Below are 19966 nucleotides of genomic sequence, written 5' to 3' on the forward strand. Positions count from 1 at the left end.
CCAAAGGAGAAAAGACTATTAATTGAGAAAAGCTTCATTTTCTCTTGGATTGCAGACTGTCTATTTTACACAAGACCGAATCAAACCCTAATATGTGTTAGAGAGGATGAAACCTATTATATTCTTCACACTTGTCATAATGAGCCATGTGGAGGAAATTTTTTTGCCAAGAGGACAACAATAAAAATTCTTAATGTGGTATACTATTGGCCAACCTTACATAAAGATGCAGCCAAATACACTAGAAAATGTGATAGGTGTCAGAGAATGGGGAGGCCTACTAAATCTGATGAGGTGCCATTGTATCCACAAGTGGTGGTTACACCATTTGACAAATGGGGATTAGACTTTGTAGGACCAATTGATCCTCCTTCCAATGGTAGATCATATATCCTAGTATGCAATGATTGTGTTACAAAATGGGTGGAAGCAAAATTAATGATGCATGCTAGAGATAACAAGGTAGCTGAATTCCTCTATGAAGAAATCTTTACAAGATATGGAGTGCCTAGAGAGCTTGTTACAGATCAAGGGCCACAATTTACCTCCACCTTAATCACATCTTTGGTCAATGAGTATAATAGCAGGCATAGAAAGTCTACCCCATACCATCCTCATGCGAATGGTCAAGTAGAAGTCACCAATAGGGAGCTGGAGGCTATTTTAACAAAGACAGTAGCTCTACATAGGAAAGACTGGTCAAACAAACTAGCAGAAGTTATTTGGGCATATAGAAATACATGAAAAACAACTACTAGTTTTACTCCTTTTGAAATGGTATATGGGAAGCTAGCAATGATGTCCATTGAGTTTGAGCATAAAACTCTTAGGACAGCTCTGCAACTGAATATGAATCTATTTGGGGCACAAAGAGCTCGATTCATGCAGCTAAACGCTCTGGATGAAGTGAGAAAAATGTCTCTCCAGCACATAGAAGTTGTTCAAAATCAGCGTACTAGATGGCATGACAAATATATTACAGAAAGAAAATTCAAATCTAGAGAACTAGCACTTTTATATGACTCTAGGTATAAAGATTCTCTGGGCAAGTTGCAAACATGTTGGTTGGGTCCATATGAAGTTGTTGAAGTTTTTCAGAATGGATCTGTACAATTAGCAACTATAGATCCTGATAAGTTTAAACTTCTAGTCAACTGTCATAGATTGCGATTGTATCACAAGCTTGTCACTAAAGAGGAATTCCTACAGCCACATGCTGCAGTTCCTGCAGCTCATGCAGGGGGACTGACTATCCCACAATCTTGAACCATTCTTTGCATGCAGCCATAATAAATATTTCCACAACTCGTGGAAATACCTTTCTCCATAATAAATCATCCATATTCATGTCATCTCATATCCTTTCGTTTTCATTTCATTCCATTCCACTTCAGCCCACCTCATTTTATGATTGTGACCATTAGTTACTACATTAATTCACAAGTTTTCGAGTATGTATATTATCTATTTTTCTTAAACCATGCATTTATTATCCATAATGACAATTATCATGTGTGATTTGCATAATCAATTTTTCCATATAAAGGTCCTTTTCCACATGTGTCACCTTAGGTTGGGGGGTGTGTTATTAGTAAATTTGCAATTTTTAATGATTGTGTCTTGTTCATGTCATGTAAGCATGTCACTCAGAGTTTGTGTTGTGAATTTTTAACTTTTTGAAATCATTTTGAAGAGAGTATAGGATTGATGTGACGTCTTATATCAAGTGCAAGTATACTTCTCCTGCTGCCATTCTCTTTGCGCAGTACTGGGGGATAAGCTACAATAAATGATAACCTGCAATAAAAGTTGTTAATGAATAACAAAGATGCTGCAGAATATGGTTCCTAGTTTCAATTTTTTTTGTTTCACAAAGCTCTAGCATTATGCCTATCTTGTAGCATTTAGAAGAAACTTTCTTTGCTTGAGTAGGCATAAGAGGTGCGCCTATATGCCAAGAAATTGTTGTTCATGATGCTTTGTTGAATGGTCAATTGTGTGAACCTTATTTCTAGAATTGCGGGTGGATAGATTATTTCTTGAAGTTAACGGATTTTAATGAAGAAATTGTGCAAGAGTTCACAAAGATTCAATAATGGTGAAGATACAATTAAGGGGCTATGAGTTGTGGCCATTGAAGAGAGAATATCAGAGGTTACAGGGTTGCTAAGAGATGGGGAATTGTTTCTTGAAACTAAAGATGCCCGAAGTGCACGCGCAGAATTTACTCGCCTATAGGATGGACCTCTCATGTGGACAAGCAAGGGGCGAGGAGAACATCTCTTCCAGAGACATGGTAGCTCCAAGCACTACATTTGATGAAATATCTGGCATGCGAGGGCAGGTATTCCAATTTGCACTCCATTCATTTTAAGTTATTAAGTCATTTATGGCATGGGCAGAGAATGAATGTGCCAAATATTTTGTACAACCTTCTTTCCATTAGTGCTGAAGAAACACAAAGAGGTAACTTGCGATCTATAAGTCATCACAACTTGATTAAATTGTTGGTCAAACACTCTCTAAGGGATGTTTCTCAAATGACCTGGGGAGAATTTGAGGATATTAGAAGATTTGGGGAAATTGATTTCCCTGTCACATGAGAAATTCCAACTCAATAAGGTGTCATTGAGGGAGCCTCATCATCTAGGGCTTCTACGGTTGCAAACCCTCCAACTGCTGAAGACATTCCACTGGTTGTAGGCAAAGCCTCAGCTGAACCAAGTGTCGCTCCTCATCAACCCCAATTCAAACTAGGGTTGTTGCCCATAAAAAGAAGGGCAAAGCAAACTATAATGGAAGGAATTGTCGAGCAACCAAATGTTGTGCAAGTTGCTCATGTGGCCAAGAAGAGGAAAGTAGAGAAAGATGAATCTCCTACAACTGACTCTCCTATAGCCAAAGCTCCTACAATGACACAAGAACTATCATTGAGGAGAAGTCATAGGGTTAGACAAAGGTTGCCAATGAAGAAGGGTATAGAGGTGGTTGTTTTTGTTGAGTCACCTTAGCGAGAACATGGAGGTCCATAGGAAACTCAGCCTCAGAGGAGTCAAGGTTTTGAAGGATTGAAAAATCTAGCCAGAATTGCAGATTAATTAACAGAGACAAGCGATAAGGTTTTGAAACCCTAGGTAACGACTCATAGGCCTCCCTCTTCTATTACTAGCATGTTTGTTTCTCTTTCATTTTATAGGGAATGGGAGATTGAGAAAGCTAGAATGTAGGAGATAATTGATAAACAGCAAAAGGAAATTAAGAAGATAGATAAACAGATTGTTGAATTGCAGACTAAGGTGGATACTATGGTAGACATGATTCTTGAATTAATGCAATGTAGGGCTCCACCAAGAGTTTATACTTTGTATTTGAAAGAACATCACTTGTTTTTTAAGTTAACGCGCATTGTTAGAGATTTAAGTCCCTCTTTGGAGACCCCACAAGAGTTTTACCATGCTTATCAAAGTTAACCTGCAGCCATTAGAAATTTACTATGTGAATTGTATTTGCACAATTATGCTATCTCCTCTAATACTGAATGGAACCCCTTGTTATACATTGGGGATATTCATTTGAAGGTGTTAATATCTTGGATACAAAATGAAATCAGTATGGGAGAATAGTCTAGGACACACAGGGACATGGAGCTTGATTGTCCACTATCACTTAGGGTTGAGGCCAAGAATCCATGGCTCTTGTACTATGATTGGCATAAATTGTATAAATCTGACATTAAGAGTCAAATTTTGTCACTCGGGGAGGAGGTGTTCCAAGAATATGAGAAGAAAATTGAGACTAAAGGCCAAATTGTAGATGGACATATGGCCCAGCGATGGAATAACCTTCTTGAAAAACTTAAACAGGTTGAGCCCCATTCCTTGCCTAATTATCATGTAGCAATATAGAGAGCCCCCAAATATATCCACTTGGGCAGAATAAAGGAGAACAACTAGTTACCCTTAATCTTCCAACCACCCATTCTAATGTGGTCACTCATGGGATGTAGGGCTACCGATAAGCCCTATGATGAATCAAAAGAAGAAGCCACATGGACCAAGTTGGTAAAAATTAAGGGATTCTACTAGAACCTAGCTACAGGAGGCACAAGAGAGGGTACCATTGGTCATTTTAAAGTTAGTGCCCGTGTAAGAAATTTTCCTCCTACTGGAGGACCAACAAGAAGTTAGGTTGGAGGGAAATATGATAAGCTAAAATAATAGGTCTTTTTGTGTCCATCTTTGTTATGTTGTTTATGATTTCAATTGTGCAATCAGACAAGGTTGAGGGTATAGGATGTGTTAGAGGTTTTTGATCCTATGAATGATCAACATTAATCAAACCTTTCAAACTTTGTATTGTTTTGGCTACATATATATTCATGCAGCTATACGAATTAATATGATAATTTTATATGTGGATGAATGAATGTTATGGTTGACATAAAATGGATATGTATGTGTCTGTGTGATTTAACTCAAGATGCAAGAACACTTAGGTAGCTGCAGAAGCGGTCAAACCATGCCAGAAAGGAGGATCGTGTCATTCAAGTCGATTAAAGCCAAAGTCAAGGCCATTGTAATCATTAAAAGGGATGAGCAAGGTGGTAACTGAGCAGCTAAAGAATACTAAAGCAGTTCAGGAATTATTTATGGCTGCCTCCAGTAGACGGCAATCTAGCGGGAACCGTTGTGCTATATTCTTAGTTATGAATGATGAATGTCCCACAATCTTTGTGGTTGACTCTTTCTTTGTTGTAATAATTTTGCCTATTCTCTTGGGAGTGATTAGGTAATTAGTAGCTTGTTATAAATTTCCTATAAATAAAGATTTGGACCTCCTCGTAGGGGTTAGATGAAGTTTTCAAAATTACACAGTATTCATAGTATGTAACAACTTTTGGAATAATAAATAAAGTGATGGTGTTTTGAACATATAAGACTACTTGAATTCTAGATGTGCTCATCCAAAGGGGCCCACTTGGTGAGCAATCATGTGTCTTTGTTACGTTAGTTTTATTTTGTTGTAGTTGTTGTTTCAGCGTTTGACTGTTCTTGCAGCCACTGGAACCAGAACCTGTGACTGTTCCTATAGCCAAAGGCAAATATAGTAGTTCCTATTTGTCATCTTAGAACATTGATGGTAGTTAGTTGTTTGAATTACCCTTCAGCATTAAGATTTCCTGTAGCATTTTAGTCATTACATTTCTATGTATTAATTTCAGTAATTTCCTTTATTGTAGTAGAATAGAATGGATTTTATTGGAACTTATTGCACAAATTGTGTTGGCCCATTTCAATTAATACGTCCCTAGATTGACATGTAAATGAAACCTCCACCATAGAAATGATAACTATTCAGGATAGACGTCCAATCCCTGAGTTTAGGTTTTAAGCCGAGTTATTGTTCCAATTGGGAAGGAAGACATTTTTGGCGTCGTTGTCGAGGATTCTACCAAACTAAGAACCTGTCATACCCATGAGCTTTTAGTTTTCAATAATTTACTGTTTTGGTAGTTTAAGATAAGTTGTTAAATGATTTTTCTGAATCTGCATGCATAGAAGAAGAAGAAGAAGAAGAAGAAGAGATGCCCATGGTAGATTTCTTCCTCATCACCCTAATAATAGAGGACTCGGTCCTTATGAAGAACCAGATGTAAATCCTTTTGTTGCACTTTATCAAGCCCTAGATAATTTAGACTATCCTGCATTTGAACTTCCAGAAAATGACCTTCATTTTTGTTTTGGACCACCTGAAGATGATCACTACCCTTTAGTTGTTTACCAAGAACCAATGGCAGGACGTGGAGGTGAAGCTAATCCACTAGGAGGTGAGGGTAATCCTCCACCTCCAGGAGGCGGCAATCCACCTGTTAACCCAACATTTGAATTTCCCATTTCTGATTTGCATGACAATGTTAACCTCAAGAACATTTCAGCTTCTTCTTTGCCTATGTTCTATGGGCTAGTTATAGAAGACTCTGACACTTTCCTGTTTGAATTTGATGTCCTTTGTAGGACCTATGATTACACTATAGATGCCCATAGACTTAAGATATCCAAGCTACTTTGAAAGAATCTTCCTTGAGATGGTTTGTGAGATTAGGGAGTAACTCAATAGACACATGGGAGGAGATGAAATGATTATTTCTTGAGAAATATAAGGATGATTATAGGGGAACTAACTTCCATGGAGATGATATCTTTAGGATGACACATAAGGAGTATGAGACTCTAGAAGACTATCTTGAGATATTTCTATTTTGTGTCAAGAAGGCTAAACACAATACTCTAAATGAAGAATCTCTAAAGTTGATATTTTTGGGGGTATCAGTGATGAATGCACAAATGCTCTAGACCTTATGGGAGGTGGAGATATAACTCAATCATCATGGAATGAAATCAGCCAAATCTATCAAAAGTATTCCAGGGCTACTACCAGGAAGAGTGGGCGTTATCAGCCTGGAATGTCTTCATCAACACCAATCAATGGAGTTTCCCAAATGTAACTAAGTCATCTTCTGAAGGATTTTAAGGAAGATATTATAAATAATATGGATACTCAATTGGACACACTTCAAGCCAAGAAGAAGCATGAAGAAGCTAAAGCAATGCTTGCAGAATTTTGTCCACACTGTAGGCAAAAGAAGGACTGCAGATGTAAGTTAGTTGCTAATCTTGATAATCACCATGTTTCTGATTTTAAGCCAGTACACGGAGATGATGAACAACTCTTATATGTTGGTCAAAGAAGGTCATGGTCCCCAAGACAAGGTATGCCTCCTGATACATTATCTTTTGTTGGTTCTTATGGGAATTCTTATGCACAAAATAATTACTGGTAACCTCCATATGCTCAAAACTTTGGAAACTTTCCACCTCAATCTTGGTATAACCCCCAAAGTTCATGGTCAAATTATTCCAATCCTTCATCCCAATGGTAGAAGCCATAGGAAAATCAGTCTCAACCTCAAGAGTCATGGTAGCCTCCACATGGAAATTGGCAACCAACTTCTCAATGGAGAGGGGGTCAGCAGTGGTCAAATCAGCCTTTTGCTTATTTACAACCACCTCAACAACCACAACAACTTGATATAATGCCACCCCCTACTCCTAATGCCACTCCACCTAAAGCTACTTAGTTCCCATCTTAGACCGTACCAAATCCAAATAGTAAACCCCAACCACAACAACAAGTATATTATATTGATCCTAACCAGTACCTGCAATTCTCTTAATATAAGTGATATTCATCTTAGGTGAGGGACTACTTTTCCTAGTCCATCTTCTCCAGTCATTACTGAAGTACCATCAGAGCATGCAGTATTAGATAACCCTTCAGATCAACCAGCTCAGTCTACCCAAGCCTTGCAGCCTAGAAGTTTGCCTCTAGTAAATAGAATACCTCCATTTCCTTAGAGGTTACAAGCTAAGGAGACTGAGCAAAGTGAAGATGTAACTTTTGATCTCATTGATCAGCTGAAACACATATGTGTTAAGATTCCATTGTTTCAAGCTATCAAGGATGTTCCCATTTATAGTAATGTCATTAAGGAAGCATGTTTGAAGAAACCTATTTTTAATTGTTACCTTGTTTAGTGTCTTGTAATCAATGCATAAACATAAAGTGTCATCCTTTTTGACAAAAATGATTGGAGCTCCCCATGGTGACACACTTGGTTTGATGAATCCCTTATCTAAAAGTTCTTGTAGATGGACACTCAACTCATATAATTCTATTGTTTTCCTTCTATATCGAGCCTTGGACTAAGGCTTATTTCCAACAAGCAAGTCTATAGAAAAGTCAAATTCTCACTCAGGTGGCAATTCAAGCAACTTTTCAAGAAATGCATCCTAATACTCCTTGAGAATAGGATAATCTTCCAATACTAGTTTTGCATTTTGAATTTCCTAGACTTGGATGGCATGGATCTTGCACCCTTTTCTTTGTGCTTTCTTCAACTACATGGATGAAATTTTCTTGAGTTCAATTGGCCTTTGAACCTCATTTACCTCTACAAGGATCCCCAAATCATATAGGCAACTCACAATTTTGTCTTGGCAATTGACTATGGCCTTGTGTTTGGTTAACCAATTAGTCCCTAGGATTACATCATATAAACCTAGAGGGGCCACATATAAATAAACTAGTGTTTGTAAACTCAAAAGTTTCAACTCATTTCACACTAGAAACTGGTCTACCCTTCTCTCTACCTAATTTCCATATTATACAGTCCATGATTTAGACTTGTAACCAACTCTAGTAGGTAACTTAGATACTACTATAGGATCAATAAAACATTTTGTAATTCTTGTATCAATTAAAATAGAAACTTGTTTGCCATAAAGCTTAATGGAAAACTAGATTGGAGAATCTTGGAAATATTCTCTCCTATTGTCAATTGTTGGATGAATATGATGTTGAGCCTAATATTGCTAGTTCTTTCCATTCCTCCCAGATGATCATTGCAGACAAGTATTGGCATAATGGTCCCCACCATAGACATAACACCCATATCATGGTCCTCTCTATCCCTCAAGCTTGTTCTGCTTAAATTCATTCTTCTTCTTGTTATTGTTAGGGTCGGTCTTTCTAGTGTTCCCACTAAAATTCCTTGACCCTCACCCTTGCACGTCCTTATTCCTCTAAAGGTTTCAAATTTGATGAAATTTGCTTCTCTATTGTGTTGGTGTTTCTAATTGATTGCCTAAACACTTAAGAACGAGTCATCTTCTATTGAAAAGAACTCAGATCAGTGGCCAATGAATGGGAACTCAATCAAAGATTGAATGATCTCCTGCACTTTAGCCTCTGCAAGACCTAGGGGGTGACCCTTTGCAATATTTAAATAATTTATAGCATAAGGAACTGATATTGCAACATTGTAGATTTATTCCCAACACACTTTAACCAGAATGCATGTATTGACTTCAAAATGGATCAACTAATGGTTATTTAACATTTTCATACATAACTAGGAGTGAATTCTATCCTACTCCTACTCCTACAAATAGAAAAGGGAAACGGATAACCAGTATTTTAGAATGGTATCTAAAATTCACTAAAAATCCTCAAAGATAAGTGTCTAATCCAAACAACAGAGTCAAAATGAAACAATTCTAAACATTTCCATGATATTTAAAGGACTCAACCAATTAGACCTCAAACATTTACACCTAACACAAATGTTGGACTGTAAATCATCACAAATTCTACTTACATATCACTATTATGATTCTCTCTTCACTAAAAAATACCTATAGAATTTACTCATTCCCTTAGAAAGAACTTTCAAGGATGTCTCACATCCATAATACAAATTATAGAGACCAATGTTTATGTCCTTAACACAAACGATTCATATGAAATGAGAAAATAAGAATACGAGAAAATTTGTGATAATCTTTATTGATTTTCAAACTTGATAGATACATTCCATCAAAAAAAAGTTTAAAAATTGCAAAGTACTAACATTCTATTACTCAAACTTGGAAGTCGCTATTCTACCCATCCAATTACAAAATTTGTAATCTCAAAACCCCTTGCAATTGGCCTTGAATTCTCTTTTATAGAAAATAAGGTAGAAAATCAAGCTTCAGGCCAATTGCTGACATGTCCAAATTCAATTTGCTTATATGAGAATATTCTAGGTACCTTTTGTTTACATTATATAAGACAAAAAATATTTGCACTCCAAAAGAAAGGAGACGCAAATATAACAACCCTTTTCAAAATTATTGCTTCCACATTTGGTGATGTGGCATGATGTTGATGTGTGCACTATCGGATGATTGCTTCACTTGAAGACAAAATTGTTATTGGCCTTGATGCTAATGATGAAGCTAAAAATGGCATAAATTGAAAAATAATTGAAAATAAGCCTTGAAAGAGAGCCAAGGCACTAAATGATGTGTAGCCAAAATGTCTATGTTTCCAAACATAATTAGTTTCTCTGAACCTCTGTAGGATACCTATTATTTGCATGATCTGGCAAGGCTCCTATGTATGTATCTAAATTATGTGAGAAACATAGTCTTTCCCTCTTAGCACTATGTTTTCTGCTCATTCTTCTTCAATGGTGCAAAATTGTTGCTGCCATTGTTCAATTTAGAGGTTGATGGCCCATTTGAAGCTCTGAGTCTCTTGAATTTTTCCTAAGGTTTACCTACACTTTCTATCAACTACATTATTTACCTCCACAATAAATTTCTCGTACAATTACATCAGTCTCAATGACTTTATCAATAACTAAATGGTATGTAAACATTTGGGGTTGATCACCTTCATCAATTTTATTGATAGCAACCTATATTACCTTTTCAATCATTTTTTCCACACATCAAGGCTTTCAAATTCCTTATTCTCGTCCAAATTTTTTGGAATTCTCCAATGTTTAAGGGCTTTAAATGAATCTATATTTTCATTGATAGCTAGCTCCTTTCCCTTAATGTGCTGCAACTCCTTAGTCAAAATTCTAGACATTTTCAACTTAGCACCAATAATTGATGGGGATACTAATAGATTCCTAGTTTTCATGTACAATTCCCTCAAAACCTTAGCTTGTGGTTGCCAGGTATCACTCAATGGCTTCAAAACTACAATGAACTCCTTCCATTCCTTCAAAACTTGAAATAATGTTTGATAAGACATGTGGACCTCAGCCAATTTATTCAAAACTATTTATGATAAATGGAAAATGTTTCCACCATTAGCTGCAAAGATTTTTACTTTTCTCTCATTTCTGCCTTTGCCAACATTCTCTCTCTTCTCTTTATCATATGCCCTAATGCCTTATTCTCATTCTTAATCTTTTCAATCTCATATTGGGGCATGGGTGCAGTATCATCTTCAACTATGAACTTTGTATGGACAACTGGAGTTTAAAGAGGATGGGACGTGTGTTCTATTAACGCAGTAGAGGAGAATGGTTATGATTCTTTCTTTGTCGATTCTTTCTTCGGTCTGATATTCTCCATATACAAGTTGTTGAAAACTACATTGAGAGCAACATGTCTTTTCTTTAGTGCCTCGTGCCTTTTCTTCTCTTCCTTAGCAGTAGCTTGTGCAAATAAAAATGAGTGGGTTACAATTGTAGGTGCTTCAACAAAAAAGGTATCTTTCAATGGTCTTATGATAGCATCCCCCACCTTCTCCACTACATTGTGCAGCAACCTAGGATAATTTGTGCTTGGGGATTTCAAACATTGAGCCAACACTTTTATGTTAGGGTGAAACCCTATCCCCCTAATTCCCTTGTCTTTGGAGAAGTCTCTAACCAATGTAGGGTCTTCCTGCTTTATTACTTGATAAAGAATAAAAAATTATTCTAAGTCCCAACCTGGGACTAATAACATACCACTTTCTTGTTAGACAGATCTAATACCAAGAGTAAACTGGGAGGGCGGGTGAATCAGTTTACCATCAAAATTCAGAACTAATGCATATCAAAACCATTAAACTGGAGCACAAATAAACCAACACAATGAAGGATAAAACATGAAAGCATAGTACACACAATGCCAATATTTTGACTTGGAAAACCCAGTAAAGGGAAAAACCACGGTGGGAAACCCTACCCATAATCAGATAATACTTCTACAGCAGTATGTGAAATTACAAAGGGGATTGCACTTGCAATCAGGCCAACCTCCTAGAGATCACTTTTCATCATAAAAATAAGTCTCACTGACTTACAAAACATCGGACTACAATCCGGAAAGATTGAACTGTGAAAGTAGCATCTCCTAATGTTTGATACAGTTCCGGTTAAGCACAGATGTCTTCCCTACAATACAAAACCTTCTCTGAATGATATATCACTTTGTTGCACATAAACCTTCCTCTGATAATGTAGACCTAACCATCAATCCCATCGATCCATTGATATCCAAATTACATGAATAAGTCACCTATAAATACATATTATCAACCTTATTGACAAGGTCAATTAAACCCTAAACCCATAAACCCATAATAACAAAAATTACTTTACACAGTATCACCGGACCAATATTATGATTTACATTACATAGCATGGACCTAAATCAAGTAACCAAACAACTCCATCCATCAAAAATTCCACTAAGACCAAAATCTAACACGCTTCACCAACTGGTAGAAACCCTTAGTGAAGTAACACGAAAAGTCTAACCGGATCCAAATAGGACCACCATAACAGTACACCAGCCAATGCAAAGTCACCAAACACTCAGAATATGATCAAGAAGCACCTTCAGCATGATAGAAACCGATTCCATAAGTTAGACCAAAATCGTCTAACCAAAATATCAAATATCACTTACTGGTAAAGTTAACCGGTACCAGGAAATACCAAACGAGAACATAAGTGATAGTTATCAAAGCACCAAAACATGAACCAACAAAATATGGCAAACAAATAACCATCTAGAGTAACCATCCAAAACCGATTACAGAGATCTGATCATACCGGATCAGAATCATAGCCAAAATCAAGATGATCACCAAGACTAATTGGGATAGGTCCAATAGGGATAGCCTCCAAATGGGATACAGTGTTGACATCAATGACAACACTTAACCAAATCCAGTATATTGCCAACAATTTTCCCCTTTGGCATTGATGGCAACACTGAAAGTGAAAAACATCCAAGTGCCAAGGAATGCCAACAATCCCCCTCAAAGATATGACTTATTTTCACATGAATACCACCTCTCCCTCTTTGACATCAATGACAAAGGATGGATACCAAACAAAAAGTACTGAACCAAATAGTTGACTACTCCCCCTGAGTAGTAGCATCATCTCATCAACCCGGATCAAAGAAAATATCTGATAATCTTACCGGATTGATGCATTCCTGCATCTCTAAGTCTCTTTCAAAGGGTTGGTAATCCCCAACTAATCTCTGAGATATTCAAAAGTATCTTTAGGAAATGGTTTAGTTAGAATATCTACAATTTTCTCCTTAGTAGGCACATAAACCAATTTGACTTCCTTTGCTTCAACCTTTTCCTTCAAGAAATTGTACCTTATAGAAATGTGTTTTGATTTGGAATGAAATACCGGATTCTTTGACATATCAATAGCAACAGTATTATCATAGTGAATAACAATAGGCTCATCGTAACTTACCCTTATATCTTTTAACATTTGTTTCATCCATAAAATCTGAGCACAGTTAGTAGCAGTAGCTACATATTCTGCTTCAGTAGTAGATAATGAAGTACATGATTGTTTCTTGCTAAGCCATGAAACCAACTTCTTCCCAAGAAAGAATGCACCACCAATAGTGATCTTCCTGTCATCCACATCTCCTTCCCAATCAAAATCTTTATAGGCACATAATCTAAAGTCATCATTCTTTGGATACCATAACCCAAGGTCTGTTGTACCTGCCAAATACCAGAATATCCTCTTGACAACAATATCATGAGTTTCTCTAGGATATGATTGAAATCTAGAGGCAATACAAATAGCATTCATAATGTCAGGTCTAGTCTGAGTTAAGTACAACAATCCACCAATCATTGATTTGTATCTACTTGGATTCACTTTAGGGGATTCATCATCCTTTGACAATTTACAACCAGTTACCATAGGAGTACCGATAGGTTTGGAATTCTCAATTCCAAATTTCTTAAGTAACTCCTTCACATACTTAGTTTGAGTAATCTGAAAACCTAAGAAAAATTTCATCTCACCAATCATAGACATTTCAAATTCATTCTTCATATCATTAGCAAATTTCATGCATAGACTATCTTCTCCTCCAAAAATGATATCATCCACAAAGACTTCAATGATCAATATGTCATCATTCTCAATTTTGTAATATAGGTTAGTATCAACATTACACCAAGCTTAGAAAGATATTTGTCTAATCTAGCATACCATGCCCTAGGGGCTTGTTTTAGTCCATATAAAGCTTTCTTCAATCCGCAAACCATGTCTTTATCTTTTGATAAAGAAAATCCATCAAGTTTCTCAATGTAAACTTCCTCCTCAAGATCTCCATTTAGAAATACGCATTTGATATCCATCTGATATAATTTGTAGTTCTTGTGTGCAACATAGGCAAGAAATAGTCTTACCACTTCAATTCTTGCAACCGGGGCATAAGTCTCACCATAATCAATTCCTTCTTCCTATGAATAACCTTTGCAAACCAATCTAGCCTTGTTCCTCACAATTTGACCTTCCTCATTTAATTAATTCCTGAAAACCAATTTCGTTCCGATAATATTCTTGTCTTTAGGTTGAGGAACTAGTTCCCATGTCTTGTTCTTTTCTATCTGATCTAATTCTTCTTCCATTTCTTTTATCCAATTTTCATCTTTACTTGCTTCAATAAATGATTCTGGTTTAATTTGAGAAATCAAACATGCCTCTTCAGTACCTAACCTTCTTCTATTCATCACACCTTTGCTTTTATCTCCAATGATCTGATCTTTAGAATGATTTAGTTTCACATACCTGGGAGTCTTTGAATTTTCTTGATTTATTGACTCTTTCTGTTGTTCCTCTATCATAGTTGAGTTTTCTGATGTTACCAGAGTCACTGGTTCACTGTTTTGAGCCGCTTCTTGCATTACCAGTTTAGGTCTAATAAATTCATCTTCCGGTCCACAGTCATATGATCTGATATGATTACTGCTTTGTTCATCCACCTTGACATTTATGCTCTCTCTTATCCAATTCAATCTTTTGTTATAACATCTATATGCTTTTCTCTTAGTAGAATAACCCAAAAATATTCCTTCATCACTTCTAGGATCAATTTTCCCAATACATCATCTCTTCTAATGTAACATTTACTTCCAAAAATTCTGAAATATCTGACAGTAGGAGTATGACCAAACCATAATTCATAAGGAGTCTTACTGATATCACCTTTATGTGTACTATGTTGAAAGTGTATACAGTCGTATTGATAACTTCCCTCCAATAGAAATCAAGCAATCTAGCTTTTGTAATCATAGTCCTTGCCGCATCCAATATGGTTCAGTTTTTCCTTTCCACCAATCCATTCGACTATGGAGTCCTAGGTGCAGAAAGTTGTCTTCTGATTCCATTCTTCTCACGAAATTTGTTGAATTCACTGGATGTAAATTCAACGCCTTGATCTGATCTCAAACACTTTATCTTCAGTCTTGTCTCAATCTCAACCATAGCTTTAAAGATTTTGAATTTCTCAAAAGCTTCATATTTTTCTTTCAAAAATGCTACCCACATCATTCTAGAATAATCATCAATAAGTAACATAAAGTATCTATCACCTTGAAAAAATTTAGTCCTTTCCGGTCCACATAGATCAGTATGAATAAGATCAAGAATTCATTAGATTTTTCATGTATGTTTCTTAAAGAAGTTCTAACTTGCTTACTCATTTGACATTCTCTACATACCGAATTATGAGGTTTGACAATCTTGGGCAAATCTCAAACAACCTGTGTTGAACTGATCTTCACTATGCAATCAAAATTTACATGACACCTCCTCTTATCCCATAACCGACTTTCATCAATCTGAGCAATCAAGCAAGCTTTCTCACTGGAGTTCAAATGAAAGATGTTTCCATTGGTCTGGGATCCGAAAGCAATTTCCAATCTAGATCTATTGATGAACTTACATTTCCCATCCTTGAATGGTAAATGAAATCATCTATCTACCATCCGACCTACACTTAAAACATTATGCTTTAAGCCTTCAACATAATAAACATTATCAGTATTAGTCTTACCATCCAATGATATCGTTCCCTTGCCTTTGATCCTACATGCCTTGTTGTCTCCAAATATGACTAATCCGCCATCAAATTCTTGTAGTGATAGAAATTTTCTCTTATCACTAGTCATGTGATCTGAGCATCCACTGTCTATAACCCATTCATCCTTTTCTTCAATTTTAGTAGCTAAAGCCTTCTCCTTAGTAGGAGTTTCTTCAATGACAAGCTCCAGAGAATCATCCTTGATAGCAAGAAAAACCCAGTCCTTACTAGAGCTTCCATTTCCAGATCCACTCATTGGTTCATCATCATCATCAGTAATACCAAAATCCTCATCACCAACATAATAGCATGATTTATCCTTATTCCTTCTAAGTCTAGTTTTGTTTTGATATTCTGGATTAGGCTTATAACTCTTCACAAACCTTTCATGATTCCTAGCAGCTATTTCATGGCATCTAGAAGCAAAATGAGAAATCTTATTGCATGAAAAATATTTAAAAGGCATTTTTCCTTCATACTTCCATTTGGTCCTTTAGGAATTCTTCTAGCATATATCTCCTTCCAATCTATCTTTTGCTTACCGGAGGCAAATGCTTTAAATGCAGTTTCAGCTTTAGTAGCACTTTGGTCTCCAAGTTCCTCAAGCTTAAAAGGAATCAATTTCCCAAGCAATGCATCTCTTGAAACAAGGGTACTTGACATTGTTCGGAGTTCATTGATTGTAGTAGCCTTCATCTTATAAGTCAGAGGTAGAACTCTCAGAAACTTTGACACAATCTCATTCTAACTAATTGATCCACCGCAGCATTTGATTCCCATAAAAATCTCATTTACTCTATCCATGAAAGAACTTATCTTCTCATCTTCTTCTATCTTTAAAGTTTCATACCTTACCTAGAAACCTTCAAGTTTTGTAAATTCACAGCCTGGTCACCTTCATAAAGAGTTTCAAGCTTTTTTCATATCATCTTTGCATTCTCCAACTCTATGACATTCAATAACTTTTCATCAGATAGGGTGCTTAACAATGATTCTTTTTCTCTAACATCATATTCAGCTTTCTTTTGTTCATCAATAGGTGTCGGTGTTCAAGAATTTGGATCATAAGGTATATACCCTTTCCCCACTATCTCCCAAACTTTAGCTCCAAGACATCTGAGATGAATCTTCATTCGCTCCTTCCATAATTTGTAATTTATACCATCAAATCTAGGACTCTCCTTCTGATAGGGATTGAATGTAGAACTAGATGCAGTTGCCATTGGATCTCCTCAAGCGGTTAAGCTTCTGCATAGAGGACCTTGCTCTGATACCAATTGTTAGACAAATATGATACCGGGAGTAAACTGAGGGCGGGTGAATCAATTTACCATCAGAAATCAAAACTAATGCATATCAAAACCATTAAACTTGAGCACAAAGAAACCAACATAATGAAGGATAGAACATGAAAGCACAGTACACACAACACCAATATTTTGACATGGAAAACCTGATAAAGGGAAAAACCATGGTGGAAAACCTACCCACAATCATATTATACTTCTGCAACAGTATGTGAAATCACAAAGGGGATTGCCCTTCCAATCAAGCCAACCGCCTAGAGCTCACTGCTCATCATAAAAAGAAGTCTCATTGACTTACAAAACATCGAACTACAATCCGGAAAGAATGAATTGTGAAAGTAGCATCTCTTAATGCTTGATACAGTTCCGGTTAAGCATAGATGCCTGCCCTACAATACAAAAACCTTCTCAAAATGATATATCACTTGTTCGCACATAAATCTTTCTCTAATAATGTAGACATAACCATTGATCCCATCGATCCATTGATATACAAATTACATGAATAAGTCACCTATAAATACAGATCGTCAACCATATTAACAAGGTTGGCTAAACCCAAAATAACAAAAATTACATTACACGATATCACTAGACCAATATTATGATTTACATTACATAGTATGGACCTAACTCAAGTAACCAAACAATTTCATCCACTAAGACCAAAATCCAACATGCTTCACCAACCGGTAGAAACCCTTAGTTAAGTAACACGGAAAGTCTAACCGGATCCAAATAGGACCACCATAATAGCACGCCAGCCAATGCAAAGTCACCAAACACTCAAAATATGATCAATAAGCACCTTCAACATGATAGAAACTGATTCCATTAGCCAAACCAAAATCGTCTGACTAAAATATCAAATATCACTTACTGGTAAAGCTAACCGGTACCAAGAAATACCAACCTAGAACATAAGTGATAGTTACTGGAGTAGAAAAACATGAACCAACAGAATATGGAAAACAAATAACCATCCAGAGTAATCGTCCAAAATCAATTCCAAAGATCTGATCATACCAGATCAGAATCATATCCAAAACCAAGATGATCACCAAGACTATTCGGGATAGGTCCAACCGAAATAGCCTCCAACTGGGATACATTGTTGACATTGATGACAACACTTAACCAAATCCAGTATATTGCCAACAATCTCCCCCTTTGTCATTGATGGCAACACTAAATGTGAAAAACATCCAAGTGCCAAGGAATGCCAACAATCTCCCTCAAAGATATGACTTATTTTCACATGAATACCACCTCTCCCTCTTTGACATCAATGCCAAAGGATGGATACCAAACCAAACAGCTGACTACTCCTCCTGGGTAGTAGCATCATCTCATCAACCTAGATCAAAGAAAATATCTGATAATCTTACCGGATTGATGCATTCCTGCATCTCTAAGTCTCTTCCAGAGGGTTGGTAACCCCCAACTGATCTCTGATATATTCAAAAGTATCTTTAGGAAATGGTTTAGCTAGAATATCTGCAATCTGCTCCTTAGTAGGCACATAAACCAATCTGACTTCCTTTGCTTCAACATTTTTCTTCAAGAAATTGTACCTTTTAGAAATGTGTTTTAATTTGGAATGAAATACCGGATTCTTTGACATATCACTAGCAATATTATTATCACAGTGAATAACAATAGGCTCATCATAACTTACCCTTATATCTTTTAACATTTGTTTCATCCATAGAATTTGAGTACAATTAGTAGCAGCAGCTACATATTCCATGTCAGTAGTAGATAATGAAGTACATGATTATTTCTTGCTAAGCCATGAAACCAACTTGTTCCCAAGAAAGAATACACCACCAATAGTGCTCTTTTTGTCATCCACATCTCCTGCCAATAACAAGACTTAACCAAATCCATCATATTTCCAACTCATCAGGAGTGATGTCTATGTTTTCTTGATCAAAATTGGCCACCTATTCCTCAAACAACTCTTTTAACTTTTCCTGTAGCCAGAAGCTTTTAAATTCTGGAGTTTTAATAAACTCATCATTAGAGACAAACTGAATTGTAGCTATCATCCTCTCATCATGCACCTCCTCTATTGGGATCACATTTGGCATTATAACCCTATCAACATCTATGGGCTCATGTGCATATTCCTCATCAAGGAATATATCATGTGGAGGAGAGAGATAAGGTCGGTCCATTTCTTCTTCATCATCCCAAATTTCCATAATTTCATTTTGTTTTACCCTAGTCCTTTCAAGGGGTTGTTCTACATGAGGACCACCTTGAATTTCTTGTTTCTCCTAGCCTATAATTTGATTTCCTTTGCCTGGATGTACCAAGGGCCTTGGTGGTTGGTATGTGGGCCTTTCCTCTGCAAACCCTAATGGCTCTCCTTGGGATTGAGTATACAGTTGCTCAAAAAAATTCAACTTTAGTTGTATTATTATTGTTTCATTTTTTACATTGAAACAAAAACCAATGAACCTAGGATCTCTCTGCCTTTTTTCCCTTTCAAGCTTTTCTAAAATATTCAATTTTCTTCTACTATTCAAGGCTTGTTCAGGATCCTACAATAAAATCATTTTTCAAGATATATATTGGGAGATTAGTCACCTTTCTTTTTGGCTCTACCTATTTCTCCTCCATCCACATTAGTTGCCACAAAAAATCCATAAATGCCAACCTTGGTGGAAAAACAACTGCTAGTCGATGTGGTATTTGAGGGCACCCATATACTTTCATCATTGAATAATCAACAAAAAAGAATAAGACCAAGATTATGGGAGAACGCATTTTCTGGTAATTGTCCTTTTGTTGGCCTTTTATCCTTGGCTCTTAATGCCCTCTCAATGGTTTATAGAAACCTTTGATATTGTAGACCTCACCATCTCAAAAATTTCATACAAAGTGATCAAAAAATGCAACATAGTT

The 19966-nt window shown here is 36.4% G+C and overlaps 1 protein-coding gene across 1 annotated transcript; it reads left to right on the forward strand.

The window, feature by feature from the left end:
• Window positions 1–774: 774 nt before the first annotated feature.
• LOC131070878 (uncharacterized) lies at window positions 775–1266 on the forward strand. The gene has a single exon (XM_058006538.1). It carries the CDS (start codon window positions 775–777, stop codon window positions 1264–1266), a length of 492 nt encoding a protein of 163 aa, XP_057862521.1.
• Window positions 1267–19966: the final 18700 nt, after the last annotated feature.

This window comes from Cryptomeria japonica, chromosome 1 (genome assembly GCF_030272615.1).
Source record: "Cryptomeria japonica chromosome 1, Sugi_1.0, whole genome shotgun sequence".
Taxonomy (NCBI): domain Eukaryota; kingdom Viridiplantae; phylum Streptophyta; class Pinopsida; order Cupressales; family Cupressaceae; genus Cryptomeria; species Cryptomeria japonica.